General features: G+C 43.3%; 1 protein-coding gene and 1 long non-coding RNA gene across 7 annotated transcripts in view; one reads left to right on the forward strand and one right to left on the reverse strand.

Annotated features, from left to right (window-relative positions):
* Window positions 1-10,455, forward strand: part of Psma6 (proteasome 20S subunit alpha 6) — a 30,040-nt gene extending 19,585 nt beyond the window's left edge. For all 4 annotated transcript variants that reach the window (XM_063225359.1, XM_003471873.5, XM_063225324.1 and 1 more), the window contains 6 exons: window positions 2,593-2,687; window positions 3,143-3,224; window positions 3,941-4,096; window positions 5,988-6,166; window positions 7,826-7,920; window positions 10,237-10,455. In XM_063225359.1, coding sequence (XP_063081429.1) covers window positions 2,593-2,687; window positions 3,143-3,224; window positions 3,941-4,096; window positions 5,988-6,166; window positions 7,826-7,920; window positions 10,237-10,294 — 665 coding nt within the window. In that variant the 3' untranslated portion in view covers window positions 10,295-10,455. The remainder of the gene's footprint in view (window positions 1-2,592; window positions 2,688-3,142; window positions 3,225-3,940; window positions 4,097-5,987; window positions 6,167-7,825; window positions 7,921-10,236) is intronic.
* On the reverse strand, window positions 8,831-27,508 carry LOC134470662 (uncharacterized). 3 transcript variants are annotated; one of them, XR_010039706.1, is made up of 5 exons: window positions 24,037-27,508; window positions 18,099-18,197; window positions 16,205-16,467; window positions 14,572-14,649; window positions 8,831-11,020 (listed from the first exon to the last, which is right to left on the reverse strand). It is a non-coding gene; the product is annotated as an uncharacterized LOC134470662 (long non-coding RNA). The 3 variants fall into 3 exon arrangements; XR_010039703.1 differs by having other exon boundaries at window positions 18,099-27,505; XR_010039695.1 differs by having other exon boundaries at window positions 16,205-27,501.
* Window positions 27,509-27,586: the final 78 nt, after the last annotated feature.

Here is a 27,586-nt window from a genome sequence, read left to right on the forward strand (position 1 = left end):
TATTAAGTAGATTCAGAACACTTGTTTGCTCAGATTTTAATACTGCTTTACATGTTTTCTACCTGTGAAAGTTCTTTTTTATGTTATCCCCTAAAAATTTCGAACTGATAACAGATTTATTTCATTTGTCAGACACACGGTTGAAAATTTTGGATGAGGGAATACATCAGAGGCAAATATATACACAGTTATAGGAATTCTTATTTTTGTCTGGTTTGATTTGTTTTCTTTTTGCTGTGTTGAGTAGTTCTAGATCTTATGCTGGACCATTGTGAGTGTTGTGTTGTGAAGTGTCGATTCCGTTGTATTTCTGTTTTTAAAGAGTGTTGACTTTTGTTTTGTTTGAGTAGGCAGTTAATTTGGTTAATTTTAAGACACAAAGTCTGTCTCACTTGGCATCTCAAAATTCAGTGTAGTTCTTTTCTCCTTTGCTCAGGTGCTCTGACTACTTTGCACAGCCGTGGCTATGGATATGGCCAGAGATTTGAGCGATGCTTCTAAGTAGAAGTTAGGGCACTCCACATTGGCACTGTTCTTCCTCATTTTTGAGCAGCCGTGTTATCCCAAATGTTCTGGAGTTCTTCAGGACAGAAAGACTGTGTCAGGCTGTGTGAGCCCTGAAAGTGGGAAATCCACTCCATGTGGCCCCTTTCCCAGGTATTGTCATTACCTGTAGAATCTCACTGTTTGGTGTCTTTAAGTGGTTGCTTTGCTGAGAGTTCGTAGGTGGTTTTGGTTTTTTGAGATGAGGTCTTGCTTTGTCGCCCAGGCTGGTATGAAACTGTGGGTCAAGCAGTCCATCCGTCCCCGTCCCTGTCCCTGTCTCATCTCCAGCCTCTAAAAAGCAGGCTGGGACCACAGGCCAGCACCAGTGTGCATAAACTGGGGCTATAGTTTTTAAATTTGTAGAAAGTTTTTCTGGTAAAAGCTTTATTGATTATATCAGAATTGAGAAGCAGTTTAAAAACGGTATTTTAAAAGTTAACTTGTGATACAGTGGGGTAAAAAAAATTAGGTTTTATAATTAGTCATTTAAATTTAAACTATATTTGTGTTCTTTGAAGGTGGATTTTTTAGAATCCTTTTTGTCCTGTTCTTTTGTTCTCTTTATAGCCATTTTGAAATAGATTTTTAAAATTCTCATTATAGTTTCTTTTTTGTGAACTAAAAACAATACAGTGAATCCTCACCCATTTTATTGACTGGATCTGGCACCATGTGCCTTCTGTCTCTTCCCCAAAGTCAAAATGAACATAATGACAATGAAAGGTAAAGGTTGTCAATTGATTCAGAAAAATCGACACAGCTACAGTAGTATAATTTCAGTAAATTTTTTAAAAAATTAAATATTTGGGCTGGGGATTTAGCTCAGAGGCATAAGCACCTGCCTTGGAAGCAGGAGGTCGTGAGTTCGATCCCTGGTACCGATAAAATAAACAAATAAATAAATATTTACTGTATTTTAGGGGCTGGGGATTTAGCTCAGTGGCATACGCGCCTGCTTTGCAATTGTGTGGTCGTGAATTCGATCCCTGGTACTGATAAAAAAGAAAAAGACAAAAAAAAAATATTTACTGTATTTTTTATCACATCAGATAATGATGGGAATTAAGTGGTTTTTAAAAAAATTATCTTCTGGGGCTGGGGACATAGCTCTTAGCACAGTGCCAGCGTGACAAGCATGAGGTCATGAGTTTGATTTCCAGTACCAAAAATAAATAATCTTTTGTATTTTGTATACTTATACAATGGGAACTATTTTTCCTAATTATAAAATATGTGGGTTTTTAAAATTAAATTTAAGTACTACAGAAGTGAGTCAGTCTTATCTGTAACTTAACTTCCCAAAGGACAGTTGTCACCTAAACTGTCTTTGCAGCCATTTTGATCCCAGTACTTTAACCCATGGGTTGGATTTAGGTCAGTGAGAAGAACACAGGCTGGAGTCTGTTATCAGCAAATTAAATGACCGTATCTTAGAAGTAACGTGAAACTTATAAAAAGCATTATCCAGAAAAATTCACAGAAATCAATGCAAAATAACCTAACAGCAACTAAAACCATATGTGATCAAATTATTGATTAGTAGATAGCTAGCAGAAAAATTTTGGAGCAGCTAAATTTGACCTAAGAAAACTGAATGTGTTAGAAATAACACCCACAAAACAAATGTTAAAGACAGCAAAATAGCCAGTCATGGCACATGCCTATAATTTTAGCACTCAAGAAGCTGAAGCAAGGAAGATCCTGAGTTTGAGGCTGACCTGAGCTATAGCAAGGTTCAGACCACTTGCCTGTGTAGCAAGACTGTCTTTAAAAATAAAAGACAAAAAATATAATTGATAAAGGCTTCTGTTATCAAAATTAATAAACTTTATTGAGAACTTGGCACTCATCTAATACAAATGGAAAGAAATGGAGCTGGTTTAACTGATTTCTTATCACCATTTCTATTACTTTAGTGTTAAGTGTCTTGGGGTGGCATCCCACGTTAGTTTGACCTCATTCTTTTTAATGACTATTTCTTATTCCACTAGGTGAATCTTACAATAAATTATTCCACCTTTTTTAAAAACCTGTTTTCTTTTGCAGAATATGCTTTTAAGGCTATTAACCAGGGCGGCCTTACATCAGTAGCTGTCAGAGGGAAAGATTGTGCAGTAATTGTCACACAGAAGAAAGTACCTGTAAGTAACACTGCCCACGCAGTTACTACGGAATACACGGTGTGAGCTTTTCTTGTGTTTGTTCAAAGACGCCTTTATTCCTGCTTTGACTCTGCTTTCCTGTCAGTCATTCAGGGAGTATTTATTGACATCAACATATGGTTTAGCTGAGTAGTCAGAAGTAACAGTTTAAACTCTGTGGCATAATAATAATAAGCACAAAGGGATTTCTAAGTTTGTTTCTTTGGGACCTTGAGACAAGTTTGGTAAGCCCACCAGAAACATAGAAAAGGAACACAGAGTCTTCCTCCAGACTCCTTCCCCTTCAAAGTTGGTTTTAACTGTAAAATGAATGTAAGACTTTTTATGTCCATTTACTGCCATTATATATGCTAATTGGTATAGTTCTGTAGTAGTGTTCTTTTATAACTGACCAGACACCTGTGAAGTATTTTAATTTTTGATTTGTTCATTAGGATAAATTACTGGATTCCAGTACAGTGACTCACTTATTCAAGATAACTGAAAATATTGGCTGTGTGATGACTGGAATGACAGGTAATCTGCTAGATGTCTATTTAGGTACACAGTGCTTATGTTATTTCCTTCACATAATTTTTGAGTTATGTATTAATTTTAAAGCTGCTTTTAGTGCCGCCTTAACATATGTACAGTGTTCCCAGGTTGGCATCAATATTTTAAGTGTATTGTAGCTTTTAAAAATCACAACTGTAATGGAGTTAGGTCTCTATGCAACCATTGTAGAAACCAAGCTCAGTCCCTTCTTGTAGATGCTTTATTTTAGATACGGTTAGTGGAAGGGACCTAAGTCATTATATCTCACTCACAAATCTGGTATCATGACACTGGTTAAAAGTGAGTGACAAATATTATAAAAATTACTTTGGTTTTCCATTTTCTAAGATCAAGGGAAAATTCAAGCCTAAATACAAAAATCAAACAGTATTATTGTCTCCTACAGGCTTGTTCTTTTGATAGTTCCTAGACAATTATAGAAACTATTTTGAATGTTACTGGTAGTGAAGGGCTCAATATAAAAGGTAATATGGTATTGGGAGCTGCTGCTTAAATTTTTCCTTTCTTATAAACTTGTTGCTTAGCCAAAGGAAAAAGCCATAATGGAGTTCTCTGTTCCTTCACTCATACTGGAGATACAGATAAAGATATAGATCTCTATGGTGGGAAAGTTATCTAGCTTTCAGGTTTGTTCTTATAAGGAGACCAACATTCCTTCATTCATTTGTGTTTATAAGCTGACAGCAGATCCCAGGTACAGAGGGCACGCTATGAGGCAGCTAATTGGAAATACAAGTATGGCTATGAGATTCCTGTGGACATGCTGTGTAAACGAATTGCTGATATTTCTCAAGTTTACACACAGAATGCTGAAATGAGGCCACTTGGTTGTTGTAAGTATACTATGACATCTCCCAAATAATCAATAAGTTGTAATTTTTTTAGAGACATACAAAAATGTGTAAATAACACTTGGATTCTGAACATGTGTTTTGGAAACTACATAAGGTAAGAAAGTCTTTATAATCAGGGCTGAAGGATAAGTCTTACAGCAGTATTTTGGACAGTGTCTTTGTATGTGTGGTACTAGGAATTGAACACAGGGCATTCTCACTAACCTATCTCCCCAATTGCCCTTCCATTCATCTTTTTGAGAAAGGATCTCTCTAATTTGACCCAGACTTGTGACCTTCCTGCCTCAGGCTCCCAGAGTGCTGAGATTACAGGAATGCAACACCATCCCTGGCTCAGACATTATCTTTAAGCTTTGCATGGTACTGTTAGATTTCTATCAAAATGTTTCTATTTGGGATATGTGATTTGAAAGGTTAAGAGTTTCTTTTATTATTAGGCTGTTATAAAGGCTTATTAATCAGTCACTGAGGGGTTTAGAAAACTTTTTAGAATTTTTTTTTGAGAAAAAGTCTCATTAAGTTGCCAAGCTGACTTCAAATTGGTGCTCTCCTACCTCAGCCTTCTGAGTACCTGCCATTGCAGTTGTACATCATCACACCTGGCCAGTCATCAAACTTACCTCAGAATATCATGTGCTTCTCCTTCTGCTCTGTCACTTCTTTTTGTTTTTGACTTTACCACCTAATTTGCCCATTTCTTCTCTCCCTTCATAGTCTTCCTAGTCTCGTCAGTAATCCTTCATCAATTATTCTAAAATCCAATTGTGATTGTTGCTCCCTTGTTTAAAAAAATGATTCCTCATTGGCTGCAGGGTAAATCCCAAACTCTTAAAAATGATATAACTGAGGGGCTGGGGATTTAGCTCAGCGGCATAAGTGTCTGCCTTGCAAGCCTGTAGTCGTGAGTTCGATCCCTGGTACCGGTAAAAATACAAATAAAATAGAATAAAATAAAATGATATAACTGCTCTGTGACAGAAAAAAGCTGCTAACCCCTTGTCAGCCAGGAAGCAGACCACAGAGAAGAACCCGGGAGGTAGGCTAGGGAGCTGCTCCACTCTCAGAGGTCGCCCATCCCAGCCTGTCCCCTAGCATCCATCCAGACATGTCCAGAAGTAAACTTTGCTGAGAGTTTTCAGGCAAGTCAAACTGACAGTCAAGATTAATCATCTCAGTGTCCTTGTGGTCTGTGAAGTCTTGCTCATCTTCCAGTCCCTGAAGTAAAAAAGTGTTTATAGCCAGAGGGGCTAGGGATTTAGATCAGTGGCATAAGCGTCTGCCTTGCAAGCATGCAATCATGAGTTCAATCCCCGGTACCGATTAAAAAAAAAAAAAAAGAAAAAGTGTTTGTAGCCAGGCCTGGCGGTATGTGGGTGTCATCCCAGCAGTCTGCAATGCTGAGGTAAGAGGACTCGTTTACTACAGGCAAAACCATGTGTCCTTCCAATTGTGATTTACATACACATACATGTAATAGTTGAATTAAATAGGTTGGTCTACAATAGAACATTTCAGAGCATTTACTGTGCTGTTGTTTATTATTTGTCTCCAAAAAAGATAACTAAAATGTTTTCTAAATTTATTTTACCAGGTAACATAAAGGATTAGGATTCAGTTAAACACATGTTGGGTATTAAGAAAGATTAGAAGAACTGAAAATTATATTTTAATGTTCAGACTCTTTCTTAAAACTATGGTACATCCTTTTGCAAAGTGGAAATGTATGTGTTAGGTAACTTACCAGGTTTCTTAAAGCAAGCATATCCTAAAATTAATGGTCAAAGTAACAATTGATAACAATGTAACACTGCTTTCTTGGAAGTTTGTTGTCTAAAGCGCTAAGCTATTTACCAAGGGTCTTTCTTTGCAGGTATGATTTTAATTGGTATTGATGAAGAACAAGGCCCCCAAGTGTACAAGTGTGACCCTGCAGGCTACTACTGTGGGTTTAAAGCCACTGCAGCAGGTGTGAAACAGACTGAGTCAACCAGCTTCCTTGAAAAAAAAGTGAAGAAGAAATTCGATTGGACATTTGAACAGACAGTGGAAGTAAGGAAATTTTTTATGCTATATAAAACAGGGCCTGTGCATAACTGGTAGTATTAGACCACCTTTGTAGAAAGCCTTTTCCTGAATTACATCATGAGATCCAAGCTTTTCAGCTTACTGGTAAAACTGATGTCACTGAGCTGACAGGAAAATAAAGCCTGCTATATTTACTTAATTCCGGTCTTCTTTCATAATGGGTTTGAAACAGTATTTAGTAAAGACATGTAATAAAATGACATGATATAAATAAGAATAGAAAACAAGGCCAGGCCCAGAGACTTGTGGGGTTGCTGTGGCTGACAGAAAAACAACCACATACTACATTATCATGGAAACAGGGATGCAAAGTAGAGCTAAATTCTCAGCCAATACTTTTATGTTTGGCTGGCAGCCTATCTCATACTAAGGAAAGATACAAAGTTTTTATCTGGGAGAGAGTATGCCTTGTTTAAATTTAGGTTTTTTAAAGGTTTTTAAAAATTTAATTCATCTCAAATTAAAAGAACCCTGAGATTCTACCTCACTCCAGCAAAAATGGCTATTATCAAGAAATCAACCAATAACAAATGCTGGAGGGGTTGTCTTCTCCACTGCAGACTAGTACAACCACTCTGGAAATCAATGTGGGGATTCCTCAGAAAACTAGGATTGGAGGTCCCATTTGACCCAGGTATTCTCTTTCTGGGTATCTTCCCAAAAAAATTAAAAACATCATACCACAGCGTTATATACACACTCATGTTCATAACAGTACAATTTGTGATAGCTAGATCTTGGAAACAACCTAACTGCCCATTGACTGAGGAATGGATAAGAAAAGATGTGGTACTTTTATACAAAGGAATAGTACTCAGCCATAAAGAAGGACAAACCTGAGACTTTCATAGGTAACTGGATGCAACTTGAGTCCATATTCATAAGGGAAGTAAGTCAGACATGCATGTGTAAACATCATATTGTGCCACTAGTGTGAGAAGCTGAAAGAAATGATATATATATATATAACTAGTATATATAAATCAGAGGTGTAACTATACTACTGATCAGTTATTCTACTCATTTCTCCGAGTTTTTTGAAGAGACAGGTTTGCCCTGGTATTGTTCGGACAATTGAATGCAGATGTCTTGTGCTCTGGGTGAGAGATTTGAAGAGGCAATGCACAATGTATGTGCCATTGTTGTCCCCTGATTGTTGTGTTTTCAAATTTTTATTATTCTTTTTCTCTTTGAAATAAAAGATTTAAAAATAATTTATCATTATGTTAATCACATCAGGTATGAACCCACTTAAAACATTCTTAAATTGCTACTACTGCAAGTTCCTTGTAGGTGCAGACTGTTTTCCTCTCTACTTCACACTAGATTTTAAGCATAGTGCCTTGCAAATAAATGGTGGTCATCAAGGCAGTAAGCTTTTATGTAAATCATCATATTTTGTTGGTTGTACCCCTTTAATTCATGCCTTGACTTAGCAGAAACAAGTGTATTCTAATTGACAGTTGGCACATTTAAGCTAAGCAGTCTGTTAATAGCAGTATCATCGAAACTTGGAGCAGAAATAGATAACTTGTGTGACGTTACATGTTTTTTGAATAAGCTTGAGGTGAGAAAACATTGGAATCTCTGAAAAATAAATATTGATGTTGATACTTTTTTCAGATTGCAATTACATGCCTGTCTACTGTCCTCTCAATTGATTTCAAACCTTCAGAAATAGAAGTTGGAGTAGTTACAGTTGAAAATCCTAAATTCAGGTGAGTTACACTGTCAGCCATGGGTTTAAAGAAATTTGCTAAGCCTAAAAAGATGACCTTTGGGTCCATTTATGGGTGGGGTGCAGGGTGTTGAACTATGATTTTATATATATATATATATATATATATATTTTAGCTTCTAAAAGAGCTGCTTTAAAGCTTACAGAGGGCTGGGGATATGGCTCAGTGATGTATGGCAGCGTACTCAAGGCTGTGGGCTCAAAGCCCAGCAGTAACCAAAAAACCTCACTGGGTTTCTTGGAGACAAGACAGCAGTGTGTCTTCACATTTCACAGTGCTTTTACATAGAACACCGGGAATGACACAAAATTTAGTTAAGAAGTAAAAAAGCTTAAGTGTTTTTGGTTTTCATCTAAGAGAAATTCAATTTCCAAAGTAGTCGTTTTCAGTTTTTCAGGTGGGGTATTGGTTAAGTGGAACTTTAAAAAATACTGTTACACATGAGATAATTATCCAAAAAAATTGTGGAAACCCCAGATTTTGAATACAGCTGATTGAGCTGCAGATGCTTGATGCTTGTGTGTTCTTATTGGGAGGAACGAATTAGGCTTCCTTGATTCAGACACATACTGGTTGCTTAATGTACATCTGTTCATTAAATTCTTCCACCAAACTATGAGATGGTTTGGATGCCAGTACCAGAATGTTCTTGTGATCAGTGAAAAATAGGATTAAATCCAATATGCTGGGAGACACTTAACTATTAACATGTATGTGTGTGTGAATCACAACTAGAAGGACACATGGTTTGGCTTATGGTAAATCAAGCTTAATGAGACCTTGAAGAGTTTTCACATAGTGTGCATGTTTTAACACGTTCCTGCAAGCTTGACTAACCAGTGGTACATGTGTGACTGTCCCATCAGGTGGCTGGTACCCCTGGTGGTGCAAATGGATCTAATCACTTTTATTGGTCTTTTTACTAATAAAAATGAGGAGAACCACCAAGGAACAATAAAAGAAAAATTTACCAGTGAGCTTAATAATAATCTGTGAAATAACGACTGTTTTTGTTTCTGCATCTTACATTAACAAAAGAGCATACATAGGTTAAATGAAAACATTAGATGATTGACTTCAAATAAGACCACTCAGCAGCGAGACATATGAATTACAGCCCCATCATGAGTATGATTGAAGCATTAAAATTTCAACTGGAGGGCTGGGGATTTAGCTCAGCAGCATAAGCGCCTGCCTTGCAAGCGGGCAGTCGTGAGTTCAATCCCCAGTACCGATAAAAAGGAAAAAGACAAAAAAAAAAAAATTTCAACAGGAACAATTTACAAGTCTCTGTAAAGAACTTGGAATTCATTCTCATTTTTTTTCTGAGACCTTTTTATCACCTTTTAAATTTCATTTGCATCTGTTTAAAAAACTGCCTAAGAAGCCAAAGCTCCTGTGTTATCACAAATCATTTGTGAACTCTCACTTTTCTGGAAGTGTGCTCACTACTGCAGGGGTCACAAAAGAGAACAGAGCTTCCTAACACGTTGGCAAGGGAATCACTTTGGCTTCTTAGCCAGTTTCTTAAATAATAGGTGCAAATGAAATATAAATTAAATTACTCAACACTGTCCCAGCTTGCACTACAGATGCCATCATGATGGTTTTTCCTTAAAAAGTCAGCAGGAACAAGTTCCATCAGTAAAGTTGCCAAGCAATTGATTACTTTTAAGACAAATATCATTTAGGAAATATCTTAGGCTCAACATGGAACACCTTCTGACTATTGTAGCATTATTTTATTTTCATGGATTTCTAAATCTGAACAGCATTTTTTAAAATAATTTTTTCCTCAGTGAATTTTCTCTCAGCACATAGAAACGAGTTATAAGGTACGTGAAAGCATTTGGCATTGGAACTGAATAGAACACATGGTATAGCTTAGCTTTATACTATTCAGTTGAAATATTTTCTGTCTCTGCTTACTGTAACTAAAAGGTTTGACCTAATTCTAGATCTGATACTAAACATTTTTGTATATAGATGAAGTTAATGTAATGTCTAGAATTCCTTCAAAATCTATGGAGTAATTGCATTTTTTAGAGTGGTTATTGTCTTTTGTATGTTTGAACTTTCCCATAATAAAATTGCTTAGCCAGGTGTGGTGGCCGTGCCTGTAATCCCAGCTCTTGGGAGGCTGAGGCAGGAGGATTGTTGCTTGTTGGAGACCAGCCTGGGCTACAAAGTGAGCTCAAGACCAGCTTCAACTGCATAGTGAGACCATCTCAAAAAAGACCAAAAAGAAAAAAAAATTGCTTAAAGTGAGCACTTGTTGGCTTTTTATTCTTCTAGAATTCTTACGGAAGCAGAGATTGACGCTCACCTTGTTGCTCTAGCAGAACGAGACTAAACATCATCATTAGTTTACCAAATCCATGAAGCCACTTGCCTGTGTGTTCACTAACAGACCAACATCATGGAGGCCCTTGGATTGAAAGAAGAACCTCTCCCACTCCTCCTGCCATCCATGTGGTTAGGACTATAAATAAAACCAGTGCTTTTGGAAAATAATTGCATCCTGTCATGTTTTCACATGGAAGCTGTGAGGCATTCAGCATTTTCACAGTGTAGGCATTTGTTGACAGAAATGTAAGTTTCCCTGGCTTATGGGATTTAGCTCAAAGACTAAACTAGCACTGAGGCATAACTAGTGGATAGCAAATGAGAGTGGAGGCTTTGAAATCATCTCTGACTATAAGTGGCATTTGGGATAAGGGTTTTATTTTATAGTTCGTCATTTTAGTGGGATGCTGCTGGTCCTAGAAGGCTTTATAGTAAAAAGATTAGCCTGACTGATCTCACATAGGTGTTTTGTTGTTTTCTGGTAGGGAGAGGAATTGAACCTAAAGCCTCACACATGCTAACACACAGTCTACCACTGAGCTCTTCCTTGGTCATCTTCAGGAAAACAGCACTTATAAAAGATGTCTTATGTGTATTTTCTGCTCTCCCTTAAGAGTAGGTTATTGAGCCTATAATCCCAGCATTAAGCTTGAGGCAGGAGGATCTTGCAAGTTAGAGACCAACCTGGGCTACAAGGTGAGTTCAAGGCCAGCCCGAACTGCATAATTATACTCTGAAAAAGACCAAAAAAAAAAAAAGGAAAAAAGAAATATTGAAGGTAGGCAATAAGGAGTTGGTTTAAAGTTTAGAGATAACCCCATTACTATTTTTATGGTGGGGAGAGCCTATATTCAGTGTAAGCTCTATGGATTTTTTTTCCCCCTGATACTGGAGATTGAGCTTTGGGCATTCTAATCACTGAGCTACATGCTCGGCCATTTTAGGTTTTTAGTCGTGGTTTTTTCAGACAGGATTTCCCTATATACTTTAGGCTGGCCTTGAACACACTATAGCTCAGGCTGGCCTTGAACTTTTAGCAGCTCCTGCCTCATCCTCCCATGTTTTGTGGTTGGTTGGGCTTTAAATTAGATTTTATTGGCACATTTTAAGATATACATAATGATTGCATTCATCTTGAAGAGTTTGTACCTGTACATGATATAACTTGTTCCCAGCCCACTCCCCATTTTGCCTAGGTTGGTTGGTTTTGTAAGTAGGAGCTCACTATGTAGTTCTGTCTGGCCTTGAACACACACTGATTCTCCTGCCTCAGTCTCAAGTGCTGGTATTACAGGCATGTGCCACTATACCTTGCCTTTTTAGCATTGAGGCAGGGTCTTCCCAAATTGCCCAGACAGAACTAAAATTTGTCGGTCCTGCCTCGGTTTCCCTCTGCAGAGATTAAAGATGTGTACCAATGTGCCTACCCTCAATTTTTTTTTTTTTTTTCAGACAGGCTTGCTCTGTAGTTCAGGCTAGCCTTGCATCCATTATGTATCCAAGCTGGCCTTAAACTCGTGGTGAATCTTTTGCCTCAACCTCCTGAGGGCTGAGATTCCAGGTGTGTACCACCAATCCTGGACTAAATTTTTTCTTAATGCACAAAATTAAACTTTAAAAGCTCCTAAAATGATCTAGTGACCTGCCATAATTAACTGTTAGAGACAGTTCAAAACTTTTAGAAGTCTAAGGCTAATATATTCATGTCCTCATTTGGCGCTGGGGAAGTCTGATGCTGTTGCCATCACAGCGGGCAGCACGGTAGCTGGCCCTACGTCCAGTACCTGAAGTCAGAGCTGCCCGTTTCTGCAGCCACTAGGCCCTTTCGGGAGTGTGTGATTGCCAGAAGAAAACCACAATTGCATCCCCTTGAGAGCTGAGTTGGGAGGCTGCTGAATGGGTTTAGGGCTGCTGCTCTGGGGAGCTTCTTGGCTCTCCATCAGAGCTGGAGGACCGTGTTTTGAAAAAGTCTCCGGAAGGGCTGCTCCCCTGCACAGGCCAAACACCACCCTTAAACCCCTGACCTCCTTACTTCTAGAATCACAGGTGACAGAAGAGCTGGTAACTTTTTTTTTTCTGTAAGAAAATACCTTTGGGTATTAGAAAACTATAATTTAAAGCCTAAAAGACTAGGTTTAAATAACATTTCCAGTTATTGAAGCATAATTGAAATGGAAATAATAGAAAAGATCCAGTACATAAACATTAAATAATTCTTTAAATAGATGGTAACAAGATTAATGCAAAAATGTTTATAAAAGCTGAGCATGGTGGTACTCGTTTGTAATTCCAGCAACTCAGGAGACTGAGGTAGGATCAAAAGTTTGAGCCTAGACCAACCAATTTAGTTAAATCCTGTCTCTAAGTAAAAAAAAAAACTAGGGATGTAGCTCAGTGTGATGTCCTGGGCTCAATCCCTAGCACCAGTAAAATAAATCTAACTAGAGCCTGGCATGGTGCATACCTGAATCCCAGCCCTTAGGAGGCTGAGAGGCAGGAGAATCACCACAAGTTGGAGGCCAGCCTGGGCAACATACTAACTCTAAGGCCAGCATGGACTACATGTTGAGACTTTGTCTCAAAGAAACAAAAGAAAAAGTACCCATTTTCATAAACTAATAATTAAAAATACAGACCAAGCCAGGCATGATAGTACATACCTGTGATCCCAGCACTGAGCTGCATAGTGAAACCCTGTCTCAAAACACCAAAAACAAAAACCCAAGGATATGTCCAGACATTTATTTATGAATGTGACTCTCTTTGGCTTTCCTTCTCTTGATACCTCATTGTTTCATAAACAGGTTTTTTTTTTTTTTTTTGGGTTTTGTTTACTGTAAAGCTACTTTCGTACAGTTATCTTAAAATGTTTATATAAACCACGTATAGTAGTGCATGCCTATAATCCCAGCGCTCAGGAGGCTAAGGCGGGAGGATCACCTTGAGTTCAAAGCTAACCTAACCTACATATCAAAACTGTCTAAAAACCAAGTAAAAGAAGTATAGTACAGTACAACTGTAAACTATTTGTTCATCCAGGGTGCTGAGTTTAGAGGTATCCCACCACCATGCTTGGCTAAAAATGTGTTATAAGAATTTTAAATGCATTCTGTAGATGTGTTTTATGTTTAAGTAAAAAAGAAGCTTTTTTTTTTTTTTTACATTTTTTTTTCTTTTTTCTTTTTATTGGTACTGGGGATCGAACTCACGACCCCCTCCTTGCAAGGCAGGTGCTTATGCTGCTGAGCTAAATCCCCAACCCAAAGAAGCATTTTTGAAATGTAAAAAATAAAATGAAAAAAAAAAAGAACTTTAAGTACTTGGGGGCACCATGTTAGATTCTTTACGAGTATGTGCTATCAACAAAGTACACATGTAGAGGGAAAATCCCTAGAGCTAATGGGGGTTTAAGAAGGGCTGAAGTATACAAAGTTAATATTCAGAAGTTAAATTGCTTTCCTGTATGTCTGTAATGAGGAATTTAATTTGAAATTAAAAATACAATGCCACTTACGCCAGCACTAAAAATACAAAACACTTATGAATGTATCATATTATAGAAAATCTATATGGAGAAATGACAGTGTGCTGATGAAGGAGAGCATGAGGTCTCAACAGATACTTCTTGTTCATGTAGGACAACTTAATGTTGTTAAGATGTCACTTCACAAAAAATGGCTGGGAAGATAGCTCAGTGCAAAGGCCCTGAGACCAAGTACCAAAAAAAAGGTGTTGTTCCCATCCTGATTTATAGATTCAACCCAATTCCAGTCAAAACCCATCAAGTTCTTTTGTGAATACTGAAAAATCGAAGTTTATATGGGAAGGCAAAAGACTGAAATAATCAATAATGGTATGAAGGAACAAAGTCAGAAACTTAAGCTGCCTGACTTTAAAACTTTTTTAAGGCTACATTATTCAAGATACCATGGAATTAGCAAAAGAGATTACAGATCTCAGAAATGGATCCCACAAACATATAATCAGCCGAATGTACATGCCTACACACCACCAATTTAATGAAAAAAGAATAGCTCATGCTGTCCTCCCCAGTCTCTGAGACAAGATTTTACTACATTGCCCTTGTGAGCTCAAGCAGTCCTCCTGCCTCAGCCTCTGAGTACCTGGGATTACAGGCAACCATCACCACATCTGGTTTAAGAACTGTCTTTTTAACAATGCTACAACCACTGGACATCATCCACATGCAAAACCATAAATCTAGACATAAACCTTACACTTTCCACAAAAATCAACTCAAAGCACCAGGTGAATGATACACACCTGTAATCCCAGTGCTTGGGAGACTGAGGCAGGAGGATCACCAGGAATTTGAGGCCAGCCTGGGTACATAACAAGACCCTGTTTCAAAAAACAAATGAAAAAAAGACAACAAAAAATTAAAACTACCCTGTGAAAGATACTTAAGAGAATGAAAAGATGAATAATAGACAAGGGAAAATATTTGCAAAATGTAAATATGTTAAGGGACTAGTATCCAAAACACAGGGTATTCCTAAAATGAAAGAACAACACAGTAAAAATTTGAAGTACCTAAACTGACACCTCACCAAAGAAACAGATGGCAAATAATTATATGAAAAGATGCTTAATGTCACTGGATTCTATCATTGAAACAATGAGGTATCACCACAGATCTGTTAAAATGGCTTTCTTAAACAAGAGCTCTGAATGCTAACCAGGCTGTAGAGCTGCAGGAGCCGGTGAGGCTGTGACACAGTGTAGCTAGAGATTCAGTCTGTGCCACACGGAAAGCTGCAAGCCGATGCTTCTAGCAGCTCTCGATGTCACTGTGACAAACTGGAAGGAATAAAGACATGCTTCCACAGACGGATGGAAAAACAAACCACAGTCCATCAGCACAATGGAATATTATTTAACACTGAAATGAAATGCGCCATCAAGGCATAAAAAGGCATGGAACAACCTTAACTGTGCAAAACAGAATCTAGCTAACGACACTGAAGTGAAAGTGCAAAGACTAGCAGCTGCCTGGAGTTCAAAGATGCAGGGCCAATCAGAGGGAGGAGCAAACCCAGCAGCAAGGTAGCTAAAGTGTCGTGTGATGCTGTGATGGTGGGCACATGGCAGCATGCATGATAACACTTCTAGAAAGGACCACACAAACATGAACCTTAGTACAAATACAGACTTTATCTAATAGGCATTGGGGGCTGGGTGGGTGGCCCTGCCAACTACACTAAACCCTGGGTTCAACCCCTGGCACCCGCCACCATAAAAAAAATTTGGTATTAGTTCATGAATTCTAATAAATGTAGTCCAGCAACACAAGGTATTTATAATAGAGCAACCATTATGCAGGAAGGTATTTATATGGGGACTCTCAGTACAATCCAGTTTTGCCATAAATCTAAAACTTTTTTTGTATTAATTTGGAAAATGTAAGAGGCAAAAATTCTCAAGAGATAATCCAAAATGTTCCTAATGGTTATGAATAATTTTCTTACTTCTTCTATGTTAATGTACTTTCCACGAAGTTTTCAGTGGTGTTATTACTTATAGAATCAGACTTTAATTAAATCCTGGACTTTAAAAATTCCAGCCTAGTGTGGTGGCTACCCGGTAACCCCAGCGCTCTGGAGGCTGAGGCTGAACAATCGGCAGCCAATTCGAGACCAGCCTGGGGGCTACGTAGTGAGTTCAAGGTCGGCCTGGACTGTATAGGGACCTCTTGCCTTCAAAAATTTAAAAAATGAAATAAAAATCCTATACTGAAAAAGCACAGTGGCTTTTTTAAAAAACTGATTAAAAGTTTCTATCCTTTTATGGACAAGTAAGACCCAAATTTCCCACTAAAATACCGAAAGAGAAGTAAGGATAGTCTTACTCATTTTTAAAAGTGTTTTCAAAAAAAAAAAAAAAAAGTGTTTTCTACCTCCACAAGAAACACTGCTTGGAAAGTAGCGTTGCTCTACAGGTCACCAGCCTGTCAGGATGTTCCTTCAAATCCTGCGTGGGTCACCGGCTCCCGGTGAGTTCGTGCCTGGGGCAAGGGAGGAGCCAAGCGGGCCCACACTCTGCGCATGCGCGAAGCGTATTCGCCTTTCCCGGGGCTTTCCTCGCTGCACACGACGCATGCGCCACCAGGGACTCCAGCTGCCTGCAGGGTGTCCTGGAATCTCTGCTCACTGTACTCACCTGTGATACAAACGACAATATGCAGGTTAAGACGACCTCGCCTCCTACCCTAGGAACCTTGCCTTATCTCTAGAGGAAAGGTAACATCACTGTCACGTGCCTGGTTCTGACTCAAGAAAGAGTCCCCTGAGTAACAAAAAGCATTAATTGCCCATTGACCCAACGCTAAGAAAAAAAAAAAAAAATTACTGAGGTCAGTGTGGTTTTAAAATTCTCTGTAATACTAGGTTTCTAGGCCCACATCTCATGAGGGTACGCAGAGATTTTGAAACTAAAATGCGCCAAATTTTAGTGGTTCTTCCCCAGAGTCACATCAGAAGCACCTGGGAAATGTTCACAGTGTGCAACAGGGGTCCAGCCCGGCCGAGGCACTGCTCCGGCCCGCAGGCTTCAGACCACTCACTCCTGGTCAGGTCTGAGGTCGGTTCCTGGGAGCGAGCAGTGTCCCGCTCACACGTGAGCTCATCCCATCTCTGCTGCTGCTCTTTGGTTGCAGGCAGCTTGCCAGTTTGCTCAGGAACAGATCGGGCTTCTGGAAAGTGACTGCACTGCGTTCTTGTCCCGTGTATCTTTGATGTTCTTAACCCTGACTCCTACAGTCAGTGGAAGGAATAAAACATGGACATGTGTCTGACAATCATTAACCCTCCTGGGATCCCCGCTGCGCAGCACCTTCTTGCCAGGGATCCCACCACACCTTTGTACAACCCCTCTCGGTGTCCCAGGCCCGAAGGACACGAAGGGTTGCAGGGACGCGTGCCTTAAGCGCTGGTGAAGCTATGCGTTCCATTTTGAGTAGGCACTGCCAGAAAGCTGTTTAGATTGGGGGCGTCCTTCACAAGAAACCAGCAGCTGGTCTCGGCGCAAGGGATGACCTGCAAACCTCAGGTGACCCAGTCTCGAACGCCACACTGGGAGCTGGAATAAGGGTAAAAAGGAGAAACAGAAGCAGAACAGGAAAGATCTGGTTTCCCTGAGGAGAGTAGGGGTGAACCAGGAAGAGGCACTGCTAACAGCCCCACAGTGCTCTGGCTGGCTGGGGTTTTCCAGGGACAGAGGCCCTGAGAGGTGCTACCATGACACCCCCATATAGCTGCTCAGTAAGTACCACAGTTCCCTGAAAATAAGACGAGAATTTATGTTAATTTTGCTTTAAAGTACTCAGTAGGGCTTATGATCAGGGGATGTCTTATTTTTCTTATGCACAGCAATCTACATTGATTCATGTAAAACAACCCACATTTACTCACTTACTCATGTACAAAAGTCTACCTTTACTCAAATACAGCCATGTCATCATTTTCTGAGCATCGTCCTAACTCTCCAAACCCCAATTCTGGCGTGAAGCTCTTGCGATTCCATTTTCTGTGGGATAATTACTGTCATGTAAAGCAATAAAAAGCAGAGAAAGCAATAGAGCTCTTGTCTGCACAACCTGCTCAAAGTGCACTAGCAACACAGCTGTCAGTGATTTTATTCCGCGAATTCTTCAGCAAGTCATGACCTCTTGCAGGCCTAACTTCACAAAGTTCCATTAAATCAAGTGTTAACTGAAGACTTACGAGACAAGAATGGCACCCAAAAAGATGATAGTTCCAAATGATGATCCAGCCAGGCGTAGTGGTACATACCTGTAATCTCAGTGCTTTGGCGCCTGAGGCAGGGCAAGTTTGAGGCCCCCCTGACACACATAGTAAGTTCAGTGTCAGTCTGCTCTACAAAGTGAGACCCTGTGTCAAAAAACAAACAAAAGAACTGTAGTCGACACAAAAGCAACAAAAAAGTTGCAGGCCCCCAAATTCAGAAAGCCTGTCTTTATTTCACATAAGTGCATTAAGTATGTCTGCTGCAGCGTGAGAGGTATTGAATTATGAAGATTCACATTACATACAATCTTGTCCACTTGTATCATATGCGTGTGTTGTATGTGCCTTGTGTCTATGCTGCAAGTGGTCATTCGGCAGTAACTCTCAAGTTCACCTGTTTACATAAGTGTTTACTTCTCATCCAAAGATGCCTGCTTGGGTGATTATAATTTATATTATTGTTCAAGAATGTCGATAACATGATATGTTTTAATTGTGTATTAATATTATTTTATAATTCAATATATCTCATGGACATACTAAATGCTGATTTAGGGGGTAGGGCTTATATTATGAGCACTCCAAAAAACTCATGATAGGGCTTACTTTCTGGTTACAGTAACTACTGGTTCATTGGTAGTAATAGTATAGTAGTTGCCATCAGTGCCCTGTTTGCCTGGTACTGCATAACTGGGTTCTCAATGCTTAAGCAGCTTCTGGGGGCTGGGCTGGCACTTGTTTCTGAGAAAGAAAGAAGGAAAGAAAGAAAAAGAAGGGACTGGGGATATAACTCACTGTGAAGGCCCTGGGCTCAGTTCCCAGTACTGAAGAAAAAAAAAAAAAAAAAAAGAGAAGAATGTTGTTACCCCACCTTTGTCAACTTATCAACTTAGGAAACATTTTCATAATACTGTGTTTACCAGCGCATATTTATGAGCCCTTCCTCCAAGTCAGGCCCCCTTCTTTGGGGCACAGAATGATGAACGAGGCAACGTGGTTGAGTCTCTCAAGGGACAGAGACTTGGAGCCCTGTGTCTCTGGCAGCACATCTCCACCAAGCTGGCTGTCACCAAGATGTGTGCACCAGCATCACATCCTGCCTGCATCCAGCAGAGCGGAAGTTAGGCCCTTTGCAGAAGCAGATGGGGCTCGATGATGTCTTGTGCAAAACTGGCCTCCAGGCTCCCTTCCTTCTGCGAGGGCCCCCCAGGGACAAGGACACAGCTCATGACTAATGAGAGGATGTGTCTAGCAACTCGCATTTGTACTATGAAAAGCACACTCTTCCTGCCGCAAACTGCGTGGAGATCCCTTCTGGGGGTTTTTCTTCTTTCTTTTTCTTTAGTCTTTTGTGTGAAGTGTATGTAACAAAAGGCCACTGGAAAACAAGGGGTTATGCAGCTTCTAAAGCAAGCAGAACTGTAAGTGCCTGCAGCTGGTTTCTCAGTTCAGAAAAACCCCAGCTCCAGGCCTCCTTCCACAAAATGGGGCAGCTGGTAGCTTTAGAAGGGAGTGACTCTCCAGGGAAGGCTTAGACAGCCATGTGAAGCTCTGTCAGATGCTTGCACGCCAGGTAGGATAGTGAGAAGGTCCTGCTATAGAGCCCAGAGTCAGAAGCTCCCAAGGCTGCATGAAAACTGCAGCTCCAGGGAGACGCGGCTGACAGAAGCACTGACCAGATAGAGAGACACCTGGCCTCCTCAGCCTTCCAACTCCTGGTTCCAGTCCCCAGCAGTCAGATGGCCAGACTGAATTCTCATTCACAGCTGAGTTTAGCCTCACTTTTTTCTTCTGTCAAATGGGTTGTAACTGTAGGATCTGTTGCCATGAGACTTAAGTGATGAAACGCATTTAAAGTGCAGGATTTTGCAGCAGGGTAGGGCATGGCCCTTCCAGAAGTGGCTTCAAGTTTCCACAACATTCTGACCTTCTGAAATGTGATTTGCTGGGAGCAAAGCAGTGTCAGCAAGGGAGAAGCCAGCCGGAAAGATCTCCCCGTAGCCAGGGCTGAGCAGATGTGGGCCTGCGTAGCCTCCCCAAGCCTTGGGGTTCAGCCAGCAGCCAACGGCTCACTTTTTTCTGGCAAACAGAACCTTTCTTGGCTCTCTTGTCACTCACAACACACAGGGCTGTGACTTTACCCAAAGGGTGTCCCTGGCGTTAGTGCAAATTCTGTTCTACAGGGAGGCACACAGAAGATGTTTCTGAGCCCCTTGGGAAACCAGGAGCTGTGAGGGGTGACCTGGGCTCAGGTTGTCTCCCACTCCTCTCCTCCGGGGCCTGCAGAATCCTCAGGAGGCCCTGTGGTCTGGTTCAGTGGGACGCCAGCACAAAGCTATGAGACCTCCCTCTGTGCTGCACTCCAAGCCTGCACTCCCAGGGGCTCTTCCTCCTGGAATGGCCAGGAAGGCATATGAGTCAGGACCAGCCGGGGAAGGAGGAGCCCAGAGAGCCTAGGACAGCTGAGGGGTGGATACTGGAAATGAAACTTCCCCTGTGCTGCCAAGCTCCGCTCAGTGGAGAAGTGCACCAGCCCCTGCACGAAGTCCTGTGCTCCTCTGACTCCTCTCTTATTGAGAGAGATGGGCCTCTGGAAGCCTACTTGTATGGGATTTTGTAACCTCCCAGTGGCTTTTGTCTTCTATAGAAAACTCCAGGCCAGCTAACAAACCAGCTCGCTTATCAAGGTTATAGGAGCCTGGAGGCTTGTCAGCCTTGGGAAGGGGAAATTCTATCTTGCGTGGCTTCCTTCCTTCCTCCTCCTGGCTAGGCCCCACCAGGGTGGGGCGGCCTTCCTGGACCTGGCACCTCTGCTGGGCCCCCAGCCAAGTGTCCAGAGGACACTGCTTCCACACCTAGGTCCATCTTATCTTTCTGGGACCATGAGTTCCTGCACTGGAGAATGACTAAACCAAAATTGCCAGTGTTTCCAGTGCTTCAAAAACAAACTGCTCCAGCTGGTTTCTCCAGTCTGTCCTGGGAGAAACCGAGGAAGCTCGCTGCTCAGGAGCATTTCTGTCTTGCTCTGCGCAACACTGAAGGTGTCCTCCTGCTGGTGAGGCCCATAAACTCCATGTGAACCTCCCTGCTCACTAGGCACCCCAAGCCCCAGGATAGTTAAGTGTCGTACGATCTGGCTTGGGCGAATGGATGAACGTGGGGTGTCTACATCTGCTCTGTACTAGTGACTTAAATTCAAAACCTTGACATGTTTGGGGAATGCTGCTCAATTTCTTTAAACCAATAAGATCTGATTTTTTCAGATTCTTGGCTTAGTTTGGAGGGTCGTTGGACCTTCTTTTTGTACAGAAAACAAATATGTCTTCTCTCATTTCCCATTCGCTCCCCATCTCTGTCCCCGTGAACCACAGAGCCCACCATCAGACCAGCTCCGTAGATGCAAGGATGGTCCAAGTTTGGGTTTCCATTCCTCTCCATAATGCTGTTCAGTTGCTCTTTTCCCCAGCCCCTGACCTGCTGCTGACCCTGCAGCAAGGTGGGAAGGGACTCCCACACAGACAGGGCCAGAAAGGGCCCGGTGCCAGGGGCCCCCACTCCAGGCACAGCCTCAGAGGCAGGAGTGCTGTGGGAATTTTCCATCTTACTCTGCAGCCTGCTTGGCAGCTTCTCAGGTTGTCTTGTTGCTGACATCGGCCTACATTGGGCAAGCTTCCCTGCAGGTCAGAGAGTACAGCACAGGCAGTGCCTGGGCCTGCTCAGGGCTCTGGCTTCCTCTCAGCAGCCTGGAAGGGTGGAGGCTATCTAGGCCTCATATCCCTTAGCCCAGGGCCTCAGGCTCAGCGGCCTCAGCCTCGGCTTCTGCCCAGGCCTGTTTCCTCCTGGCTTCCTGCTCTTCTGTTTCCTTTGGCTTTCCCTCTGGGTGGCTCCCAGCTCTTCCAAAATTCCCCTCCAGATTTGCTTGTTGTCACAGAATAATGCAAAACTATTTCTGGGGCTGCCCAGACTCTCTGCCAGAGACCTGAAGAAGGAAAATGAGGCAGATCTGTGGCCCTGTGTGGCCCTCAGCCTTCCTGATGGGACAATATTATGCTGCACCCACATCAGTGCTGTCCCTGGGACAAACAAGAGGACTTGGCATGTGCATCAGGGAACTCAGCTCAACCCATAGACAGGCCAGACAAAACCCTTAGGTGCCCATTCTATCTAATATTTAAAGTGCTTTGTACACATTAAAATTTACATTGTGCATTATTTGTTTATCTCTGCTTACCTAAGCTAAATTCCTTGACCTGCAAGGAGCGAAGGGAAGACTAATGAACAAATACTTCAAAGCCTCATGATCCTGGGTGGAGACAACTTCAGGGACACACAGAAGACAGCGAATCCTGCTGTGTGGCTGTATGCAGGCTGTGCCCTCGTGTGGGCCTCCTGGTCACAGCAGCCTGAGCTCCTTATCAAGGAGCTTGTGACCACCTGGAAATGGGCCAGTTGCAGAGTCCTTAGCACTTCCCAGGAGGTGGCAAGTGTCCTCCAGGTGGCCCCAGGAGAGGCCTCCTCAGAGCAGAAGGGGTGGAAATGGGCAAACGGGAGCAAGGCACGGTGGATGGATGTCAAAACCCTCCCTGGCATCTGACCGCCATCCTCCTCTCGGCTTTCTCCTCCTCATGCTGTGGTCCCTAGGGTCTGATGGCAATTCTGCTCCTCCTGTCTTGTTTCTGCTGCCTCACATCTTAGGGACAAGACCACTCAGGAGAGGAATGGAGCTCTTCACTAAGGAGAGGTGGGAGGAACCGTGCTGTGTACTGCATACCTGGCCCTGAGGTAGGTGCTGAAAACAAACACTGCCTCCAGGACTCTCTCAATAGCAAACCTATGAGATGGCTGTTTTCCTGCCTGACAGATGGGATTGGGAGGCTCAGAAAGATTAGTGACTGGCCCACGGTCACCCAGATGGTGTGGTGATTCAAAACCAGGTCTGCTTGAAGCCCAGCAATCTTGAGTCCTGCCTTGTCACACAGGCCATCTTGTGTAACACGAGGCCCTCACTTCAGGAGATCTAGCACAGTTAATCCACATTCTTATCCTGCTCCAAACTCCAAGTTTTGGATCTGCTTTTTACCCTTAAAAAGGAGGTGCCCAAGGGCTGCTTTGAGGCCTTGAAGAGACCTGGGCCTCTGCACATAGCTCAGCTCTCTGCATTGGCCTGGGACTGCTCCATGGGGGCAGGCAAGAGCAGATGATAACAAAGGGGATGAAGCTCTCTGGTGCTCAACTCCAAATTAGGATGTAGACCAAAGGAGGCACGTTGCCTAATAAGCAAGCAAAGTAACTTTGTCTTATGACTTGAAAGCAGAATTTGCCTCCTGCTGGATGGCATCATGCAACTAAATTTATTCATTGTGGTTGGCCATGTGCGTCTCACCAGTGCGTGTAGGGCTCTGGGGCTGGGGCCATGGGCCTGGCTCCTACTCAGGCAGGCTGGTCCCTTCTGCCCCCTTCACATGCCAACTGTTAAGGGGCAAAAGGCCACAAACCAGAACTGGACTGGGGCTGGGGAAGAGAGAGAATCATCAGGGTAAGATCAGTGCCTCCATTTGGTATAGTTCGGCAAGTTCTAAGCAGGCCTTGTTCTGGCCAGCCTCAGACAGGACCTTGGGGATGGCTCCACAGACAGGCCTCTCTACCCCATCCCCGGTGACAGCAGGCAGCAGGCTGCAGGGACTGAGGATGTTTTTGTTTTGTTTATGTTTGTGCTGTGCTGGCAGTGGAACCAAGGGCCTCATATGCTAAGCAGGCATCTATCCTTGTGCTATACAAGGTCCCCAGCTCAGAATTTTAATTGAGGCCCACAAACTTGTGCAATGAACTCATCTCCTCCCAAACAAGCTCTGTGTGCCTCTGCCCCACTGGCCTCTGACCTGGAGAGGGGTGCTGGCTGAGGCAACATGCTTAGCCTACCTAGTAATACATTTTTCTAGGGCTTCTGCATCCTATTCTGACCTCCTCACACCAGAGTACTCACCCTTCCGCTGTTTCTGTGGGAGTGGACAGAGAACCTCTAGCTTCTGAGCAGCTGCAAGTGCTTTCTGTTGCCTGGTGGTGTTAAGCCTTTTGGAATGTTCTTTTTTGTCCACTGACTGCATCACCATAAGCTGTAGGTGCTAAGAGGCCACAGTCTTTAACTCTGTGTACGCAAAATACATTTCAACCTTTGATTCCCAGATCCTTGGCTAACACAAAGGTTTGTTTACTTTTAAGTTGTTTTTCTTGTGCCAAAAAAGGGGGAGTCCCAGGCCTTTCATGGGAGCACAAATGGGGCAAGCAGGGAGGACAAGGGGAAGACCCCTACTGAGGCTTTGTGGCAGAGTAGGGTGAGGGTATTATAGACAGCAAAATTAGATAGAAATGTAGTAAGCAGTTGGTCAGGGCTGGGCCCTTGAGGGAGTCAATGCAAAATATGAGAATGCATCAGAACTGTGGCTGGAGGCACATCCGAAGATTAAAGTCACAATGACTAATTTTATATACTTCCCTAATCGATCAGTAGAGGCTTGCGATTATTGGTATCACCCTTTTGAGATTTCCCATTATCTCATTAGGGACGGGCCATCCTCTCCCACCTAAGACTAAAACTGTAAGAGTAAAGACAAGCCTAAGACTAGATTATTGACCAAGATTAACGATGTCTCCTAGGTATTCTTGCTACTACTGGATCAATATTACCTAAACTATTAATCTGCAGTCTTACTGATTGATCATAATTTTGTCCCACATTGTACCCGCCTCATGCTTTTGCTCTAGAAAATTTCCATTGAGAGCTGGGCTCACTGGCAACCATTTGGGACCCTTCCCATCTCTCAGGAGCTGTCTTATCCCCCACTTCTGTCCCCATTCCTTTTCCCACTCTTAACTCCCATTATTTCTTACAGTTCGTTCTTTGACTTTGTGGGATACGAACTCAGTGTATTCAACAGCTAGCATTTCCTCTAAATCAAGGGGACTCAAGCAGAGGAAAGGTTTCCTGAGCTACCAGAGCCCACAGGGGACCCCTAGGTTCCAAACTCTCTGGTGGCTCTGGGTCAGGCAGTTCAACATCCAAGACTGTGGACCTACCCACCTGCTGTCTCCATCAGAACCACATGGGCAGCTCAGCTGCACATTCCTGGGTCGGGTCCTAGCTATTCTGTTCTCAGAGAGGAGGTCAGAGCATCTTGCTGTTAACAGCTCCCACCTACGCAGTTCTCTCATGGCCCTGCACTCAGGCCACAGCTAGCTCCATATGGAGCACCGACCTCCTCTTTTTTAGACAGCTGCTTCACTCCTAGGCTATGCTAATGGTCAGAAATGCAGCCCCAGCGTCTTGTGCAGATGAAGGAGCCTGCCAGGCATGAGGCCAGGCTGCCTCCTCCCAGCTCAGGCTCCAAGGCCTTGCTCCTTGTGATCCCGGCTGGGCTCTGCCCTGCAGGACTCTGGCCTGTTGACACTTTGGGAAAACCCCAAGGGAGGTACAGAAGTGTGGCAGAGGTGGCAGGGAGGGGAAGGAGTCACATGGGCCGGCATCCTCCACTTAGGTGCTGTCTGGCCTCCGGCTCTGGGAGAGGCCCCAAGCCACCCCTCAGCCTGCCCTTAGACCTCCGATGCAGCCCATTCCAGCACACCCCTTCCTCTGCTGCACCTCTGTGCCAGCTAGGCCTCCCCCCACTAACCTGCAAATTTGGATTCATCTTTCAAAACCAGTTTCAACCTTTTTTCCATGACTCCTTCCTGCCTCCCTGAGGTAGAACTGACCCCTTCCCCCACCTCTTTTCCTCCCACAGTGCCTGGAGCTGGCATTTCCCTCAAGTCTGTCTATGTGGTGGACACGTCCCTCATGCTTGCCAGCGGTCACATCTCTCACATTTCTCACGTCTCGGCCTCCCAGCAGCCCCCAGGGCCCCCAGGCTCTGCCCTGTGGCAACACAGCTTGGAGTAGGTGTAGGCAGGGAAGTTGGCTCTTGTTTTAACTCTGTGGTCTGAGGTAGTTCAAGGTTTGTTTTTCCTTTGACGTAGACTGGGGCGGGTTTTCACCCTCTTATTTCAGAAGTCAGTCAGTACCTTAGTGCTTAAAGTAGGCCTCTGACTCTCTGCTCCAGCATATCAGTTCCTTCCTGATGCTATTATTGTTTGACAGTATCTCTTTTGTTTGCTTTCAGGTTTCTTTGTTTTTGTTTTATTTTGAGACAGGGTCTTGCTACAGTTCAGGCTGACCTCGAACTCACTATATAGCCAGGCTGGCCTCCACCCCACCTGGCTCATTTGTTTGCTTTCTTGTCCGTTGTTCTGTCTTGCCACCAGGACACAAGCTCAAGAGAGTGAGAATGTGATACATTTGCTTCCTGACTGGGTCTCCAGAGGCAGCAGGGAAGTGGGACCCAGGAGGGCCCATGCTGTTTGCTGTGAACAGGGTTCGGAGATTCATTCTTGCAGGTCCAAAGTCCTTGTGAGTTATGCAAGGGCAGGTAGGAAATTAAATAGTTGGTCCTGCCCCCAAATATTCTCTTGATAAATAATTTCCCCTTCATAGTCTGTATTTTTTAGATCAAGTGCACATGTCACACTGGTTAAGGCCTCAGTTTCCGCAGGCTCACACTGCATTCCAGTTATACACGACTCAAGCCCATGAGATGCAGGCCTGTTGCTTCCATGAGGTGACCCCGCCACAGGGACAGAGGTTAGCACAGGAGCAGGGAAGGGTGTGCAGCTCCTGGCCTTTCTTAGCTGCTCACCTGCCTGGCTGAGGATTCAGCCCAGGATCCTGATGTGATGGTGCCTATACCCAGCGTGCAGTGCTGGTCCTGGAGACCCAATCCTCTGGCCAAGGGCGCCCCAACAGCTGTCCCAGTGACAGCTGCATGTGTGGCGAGTCGTCCTCCCTGACACAGCCTCCCTGCCAGGCACTCAATGATGCTCCGCACAGGACCGTGGTGTGAGCAAGGCAGCCGATGGTCCAGTCAGATGCAGCCCGGCACAGGCCGGGCTCACCCTACGCATGCCCCGGCCCACACCTGCATGGCTGTGCACAGCAGCTCTGACCCTGGGAAAGTCCCTAAGATTTGTTGGGAAAAGAAAGGCAGATGCAGTACATTTCTCCACCAGAGCATTCTGTCCCTTTCTGGCTCTGTCACAATCCAGCTGGATGAACTAGGGCCAATCACTCCCCTTGGAAAAACCCTGGATCCTGGAGGAAGCCGGACTTGCCCCGCCTCCTGGGATTCTAGAGTTCTTGGTGGGACTCGGCCCTGGGTTGGGCCTGGCTCCCCTTCAAGATCTGGCTCCTCCCACACCTCCACCGCCGCTGCGGGCCACCGCGCGGGAGGAGGAGGCAGGGCGCTGGGAAACTCCCTCAGCCTGGCTGCCAGCTGAGTCTAATTAGCCTGCTGCGCTCCCACAGAGGCGGCCTTTGCTGGCCAAGGCCCCGCCTACCGCACTTGTTGGCTGCTCCTCAGGACAGTCAACCCTCCAACCTTTCTTCACTGCGGAAAAGCAAGAGCTGACAACAGAAGGAGAATAGGGAAACAGAGCCAGAAAAGGAG

The sequence above is a fragment of the Cavia porcellus genome, unplaced genomic scaffold (genome assembly GCF_034190915.1).
Source record: "Cavia porcellus strain 051 isolate PalLab524CR breed Dunkin Hartley unplaced genomic scaffold, mCavPor4.1 scaffold_1, whole genome shotgun sequence".
NCBI lineage: Eukaryota > Metazoa > Chordata > Mammalia > Rodentia > Caviidae > Cavia > Cavia porcellus.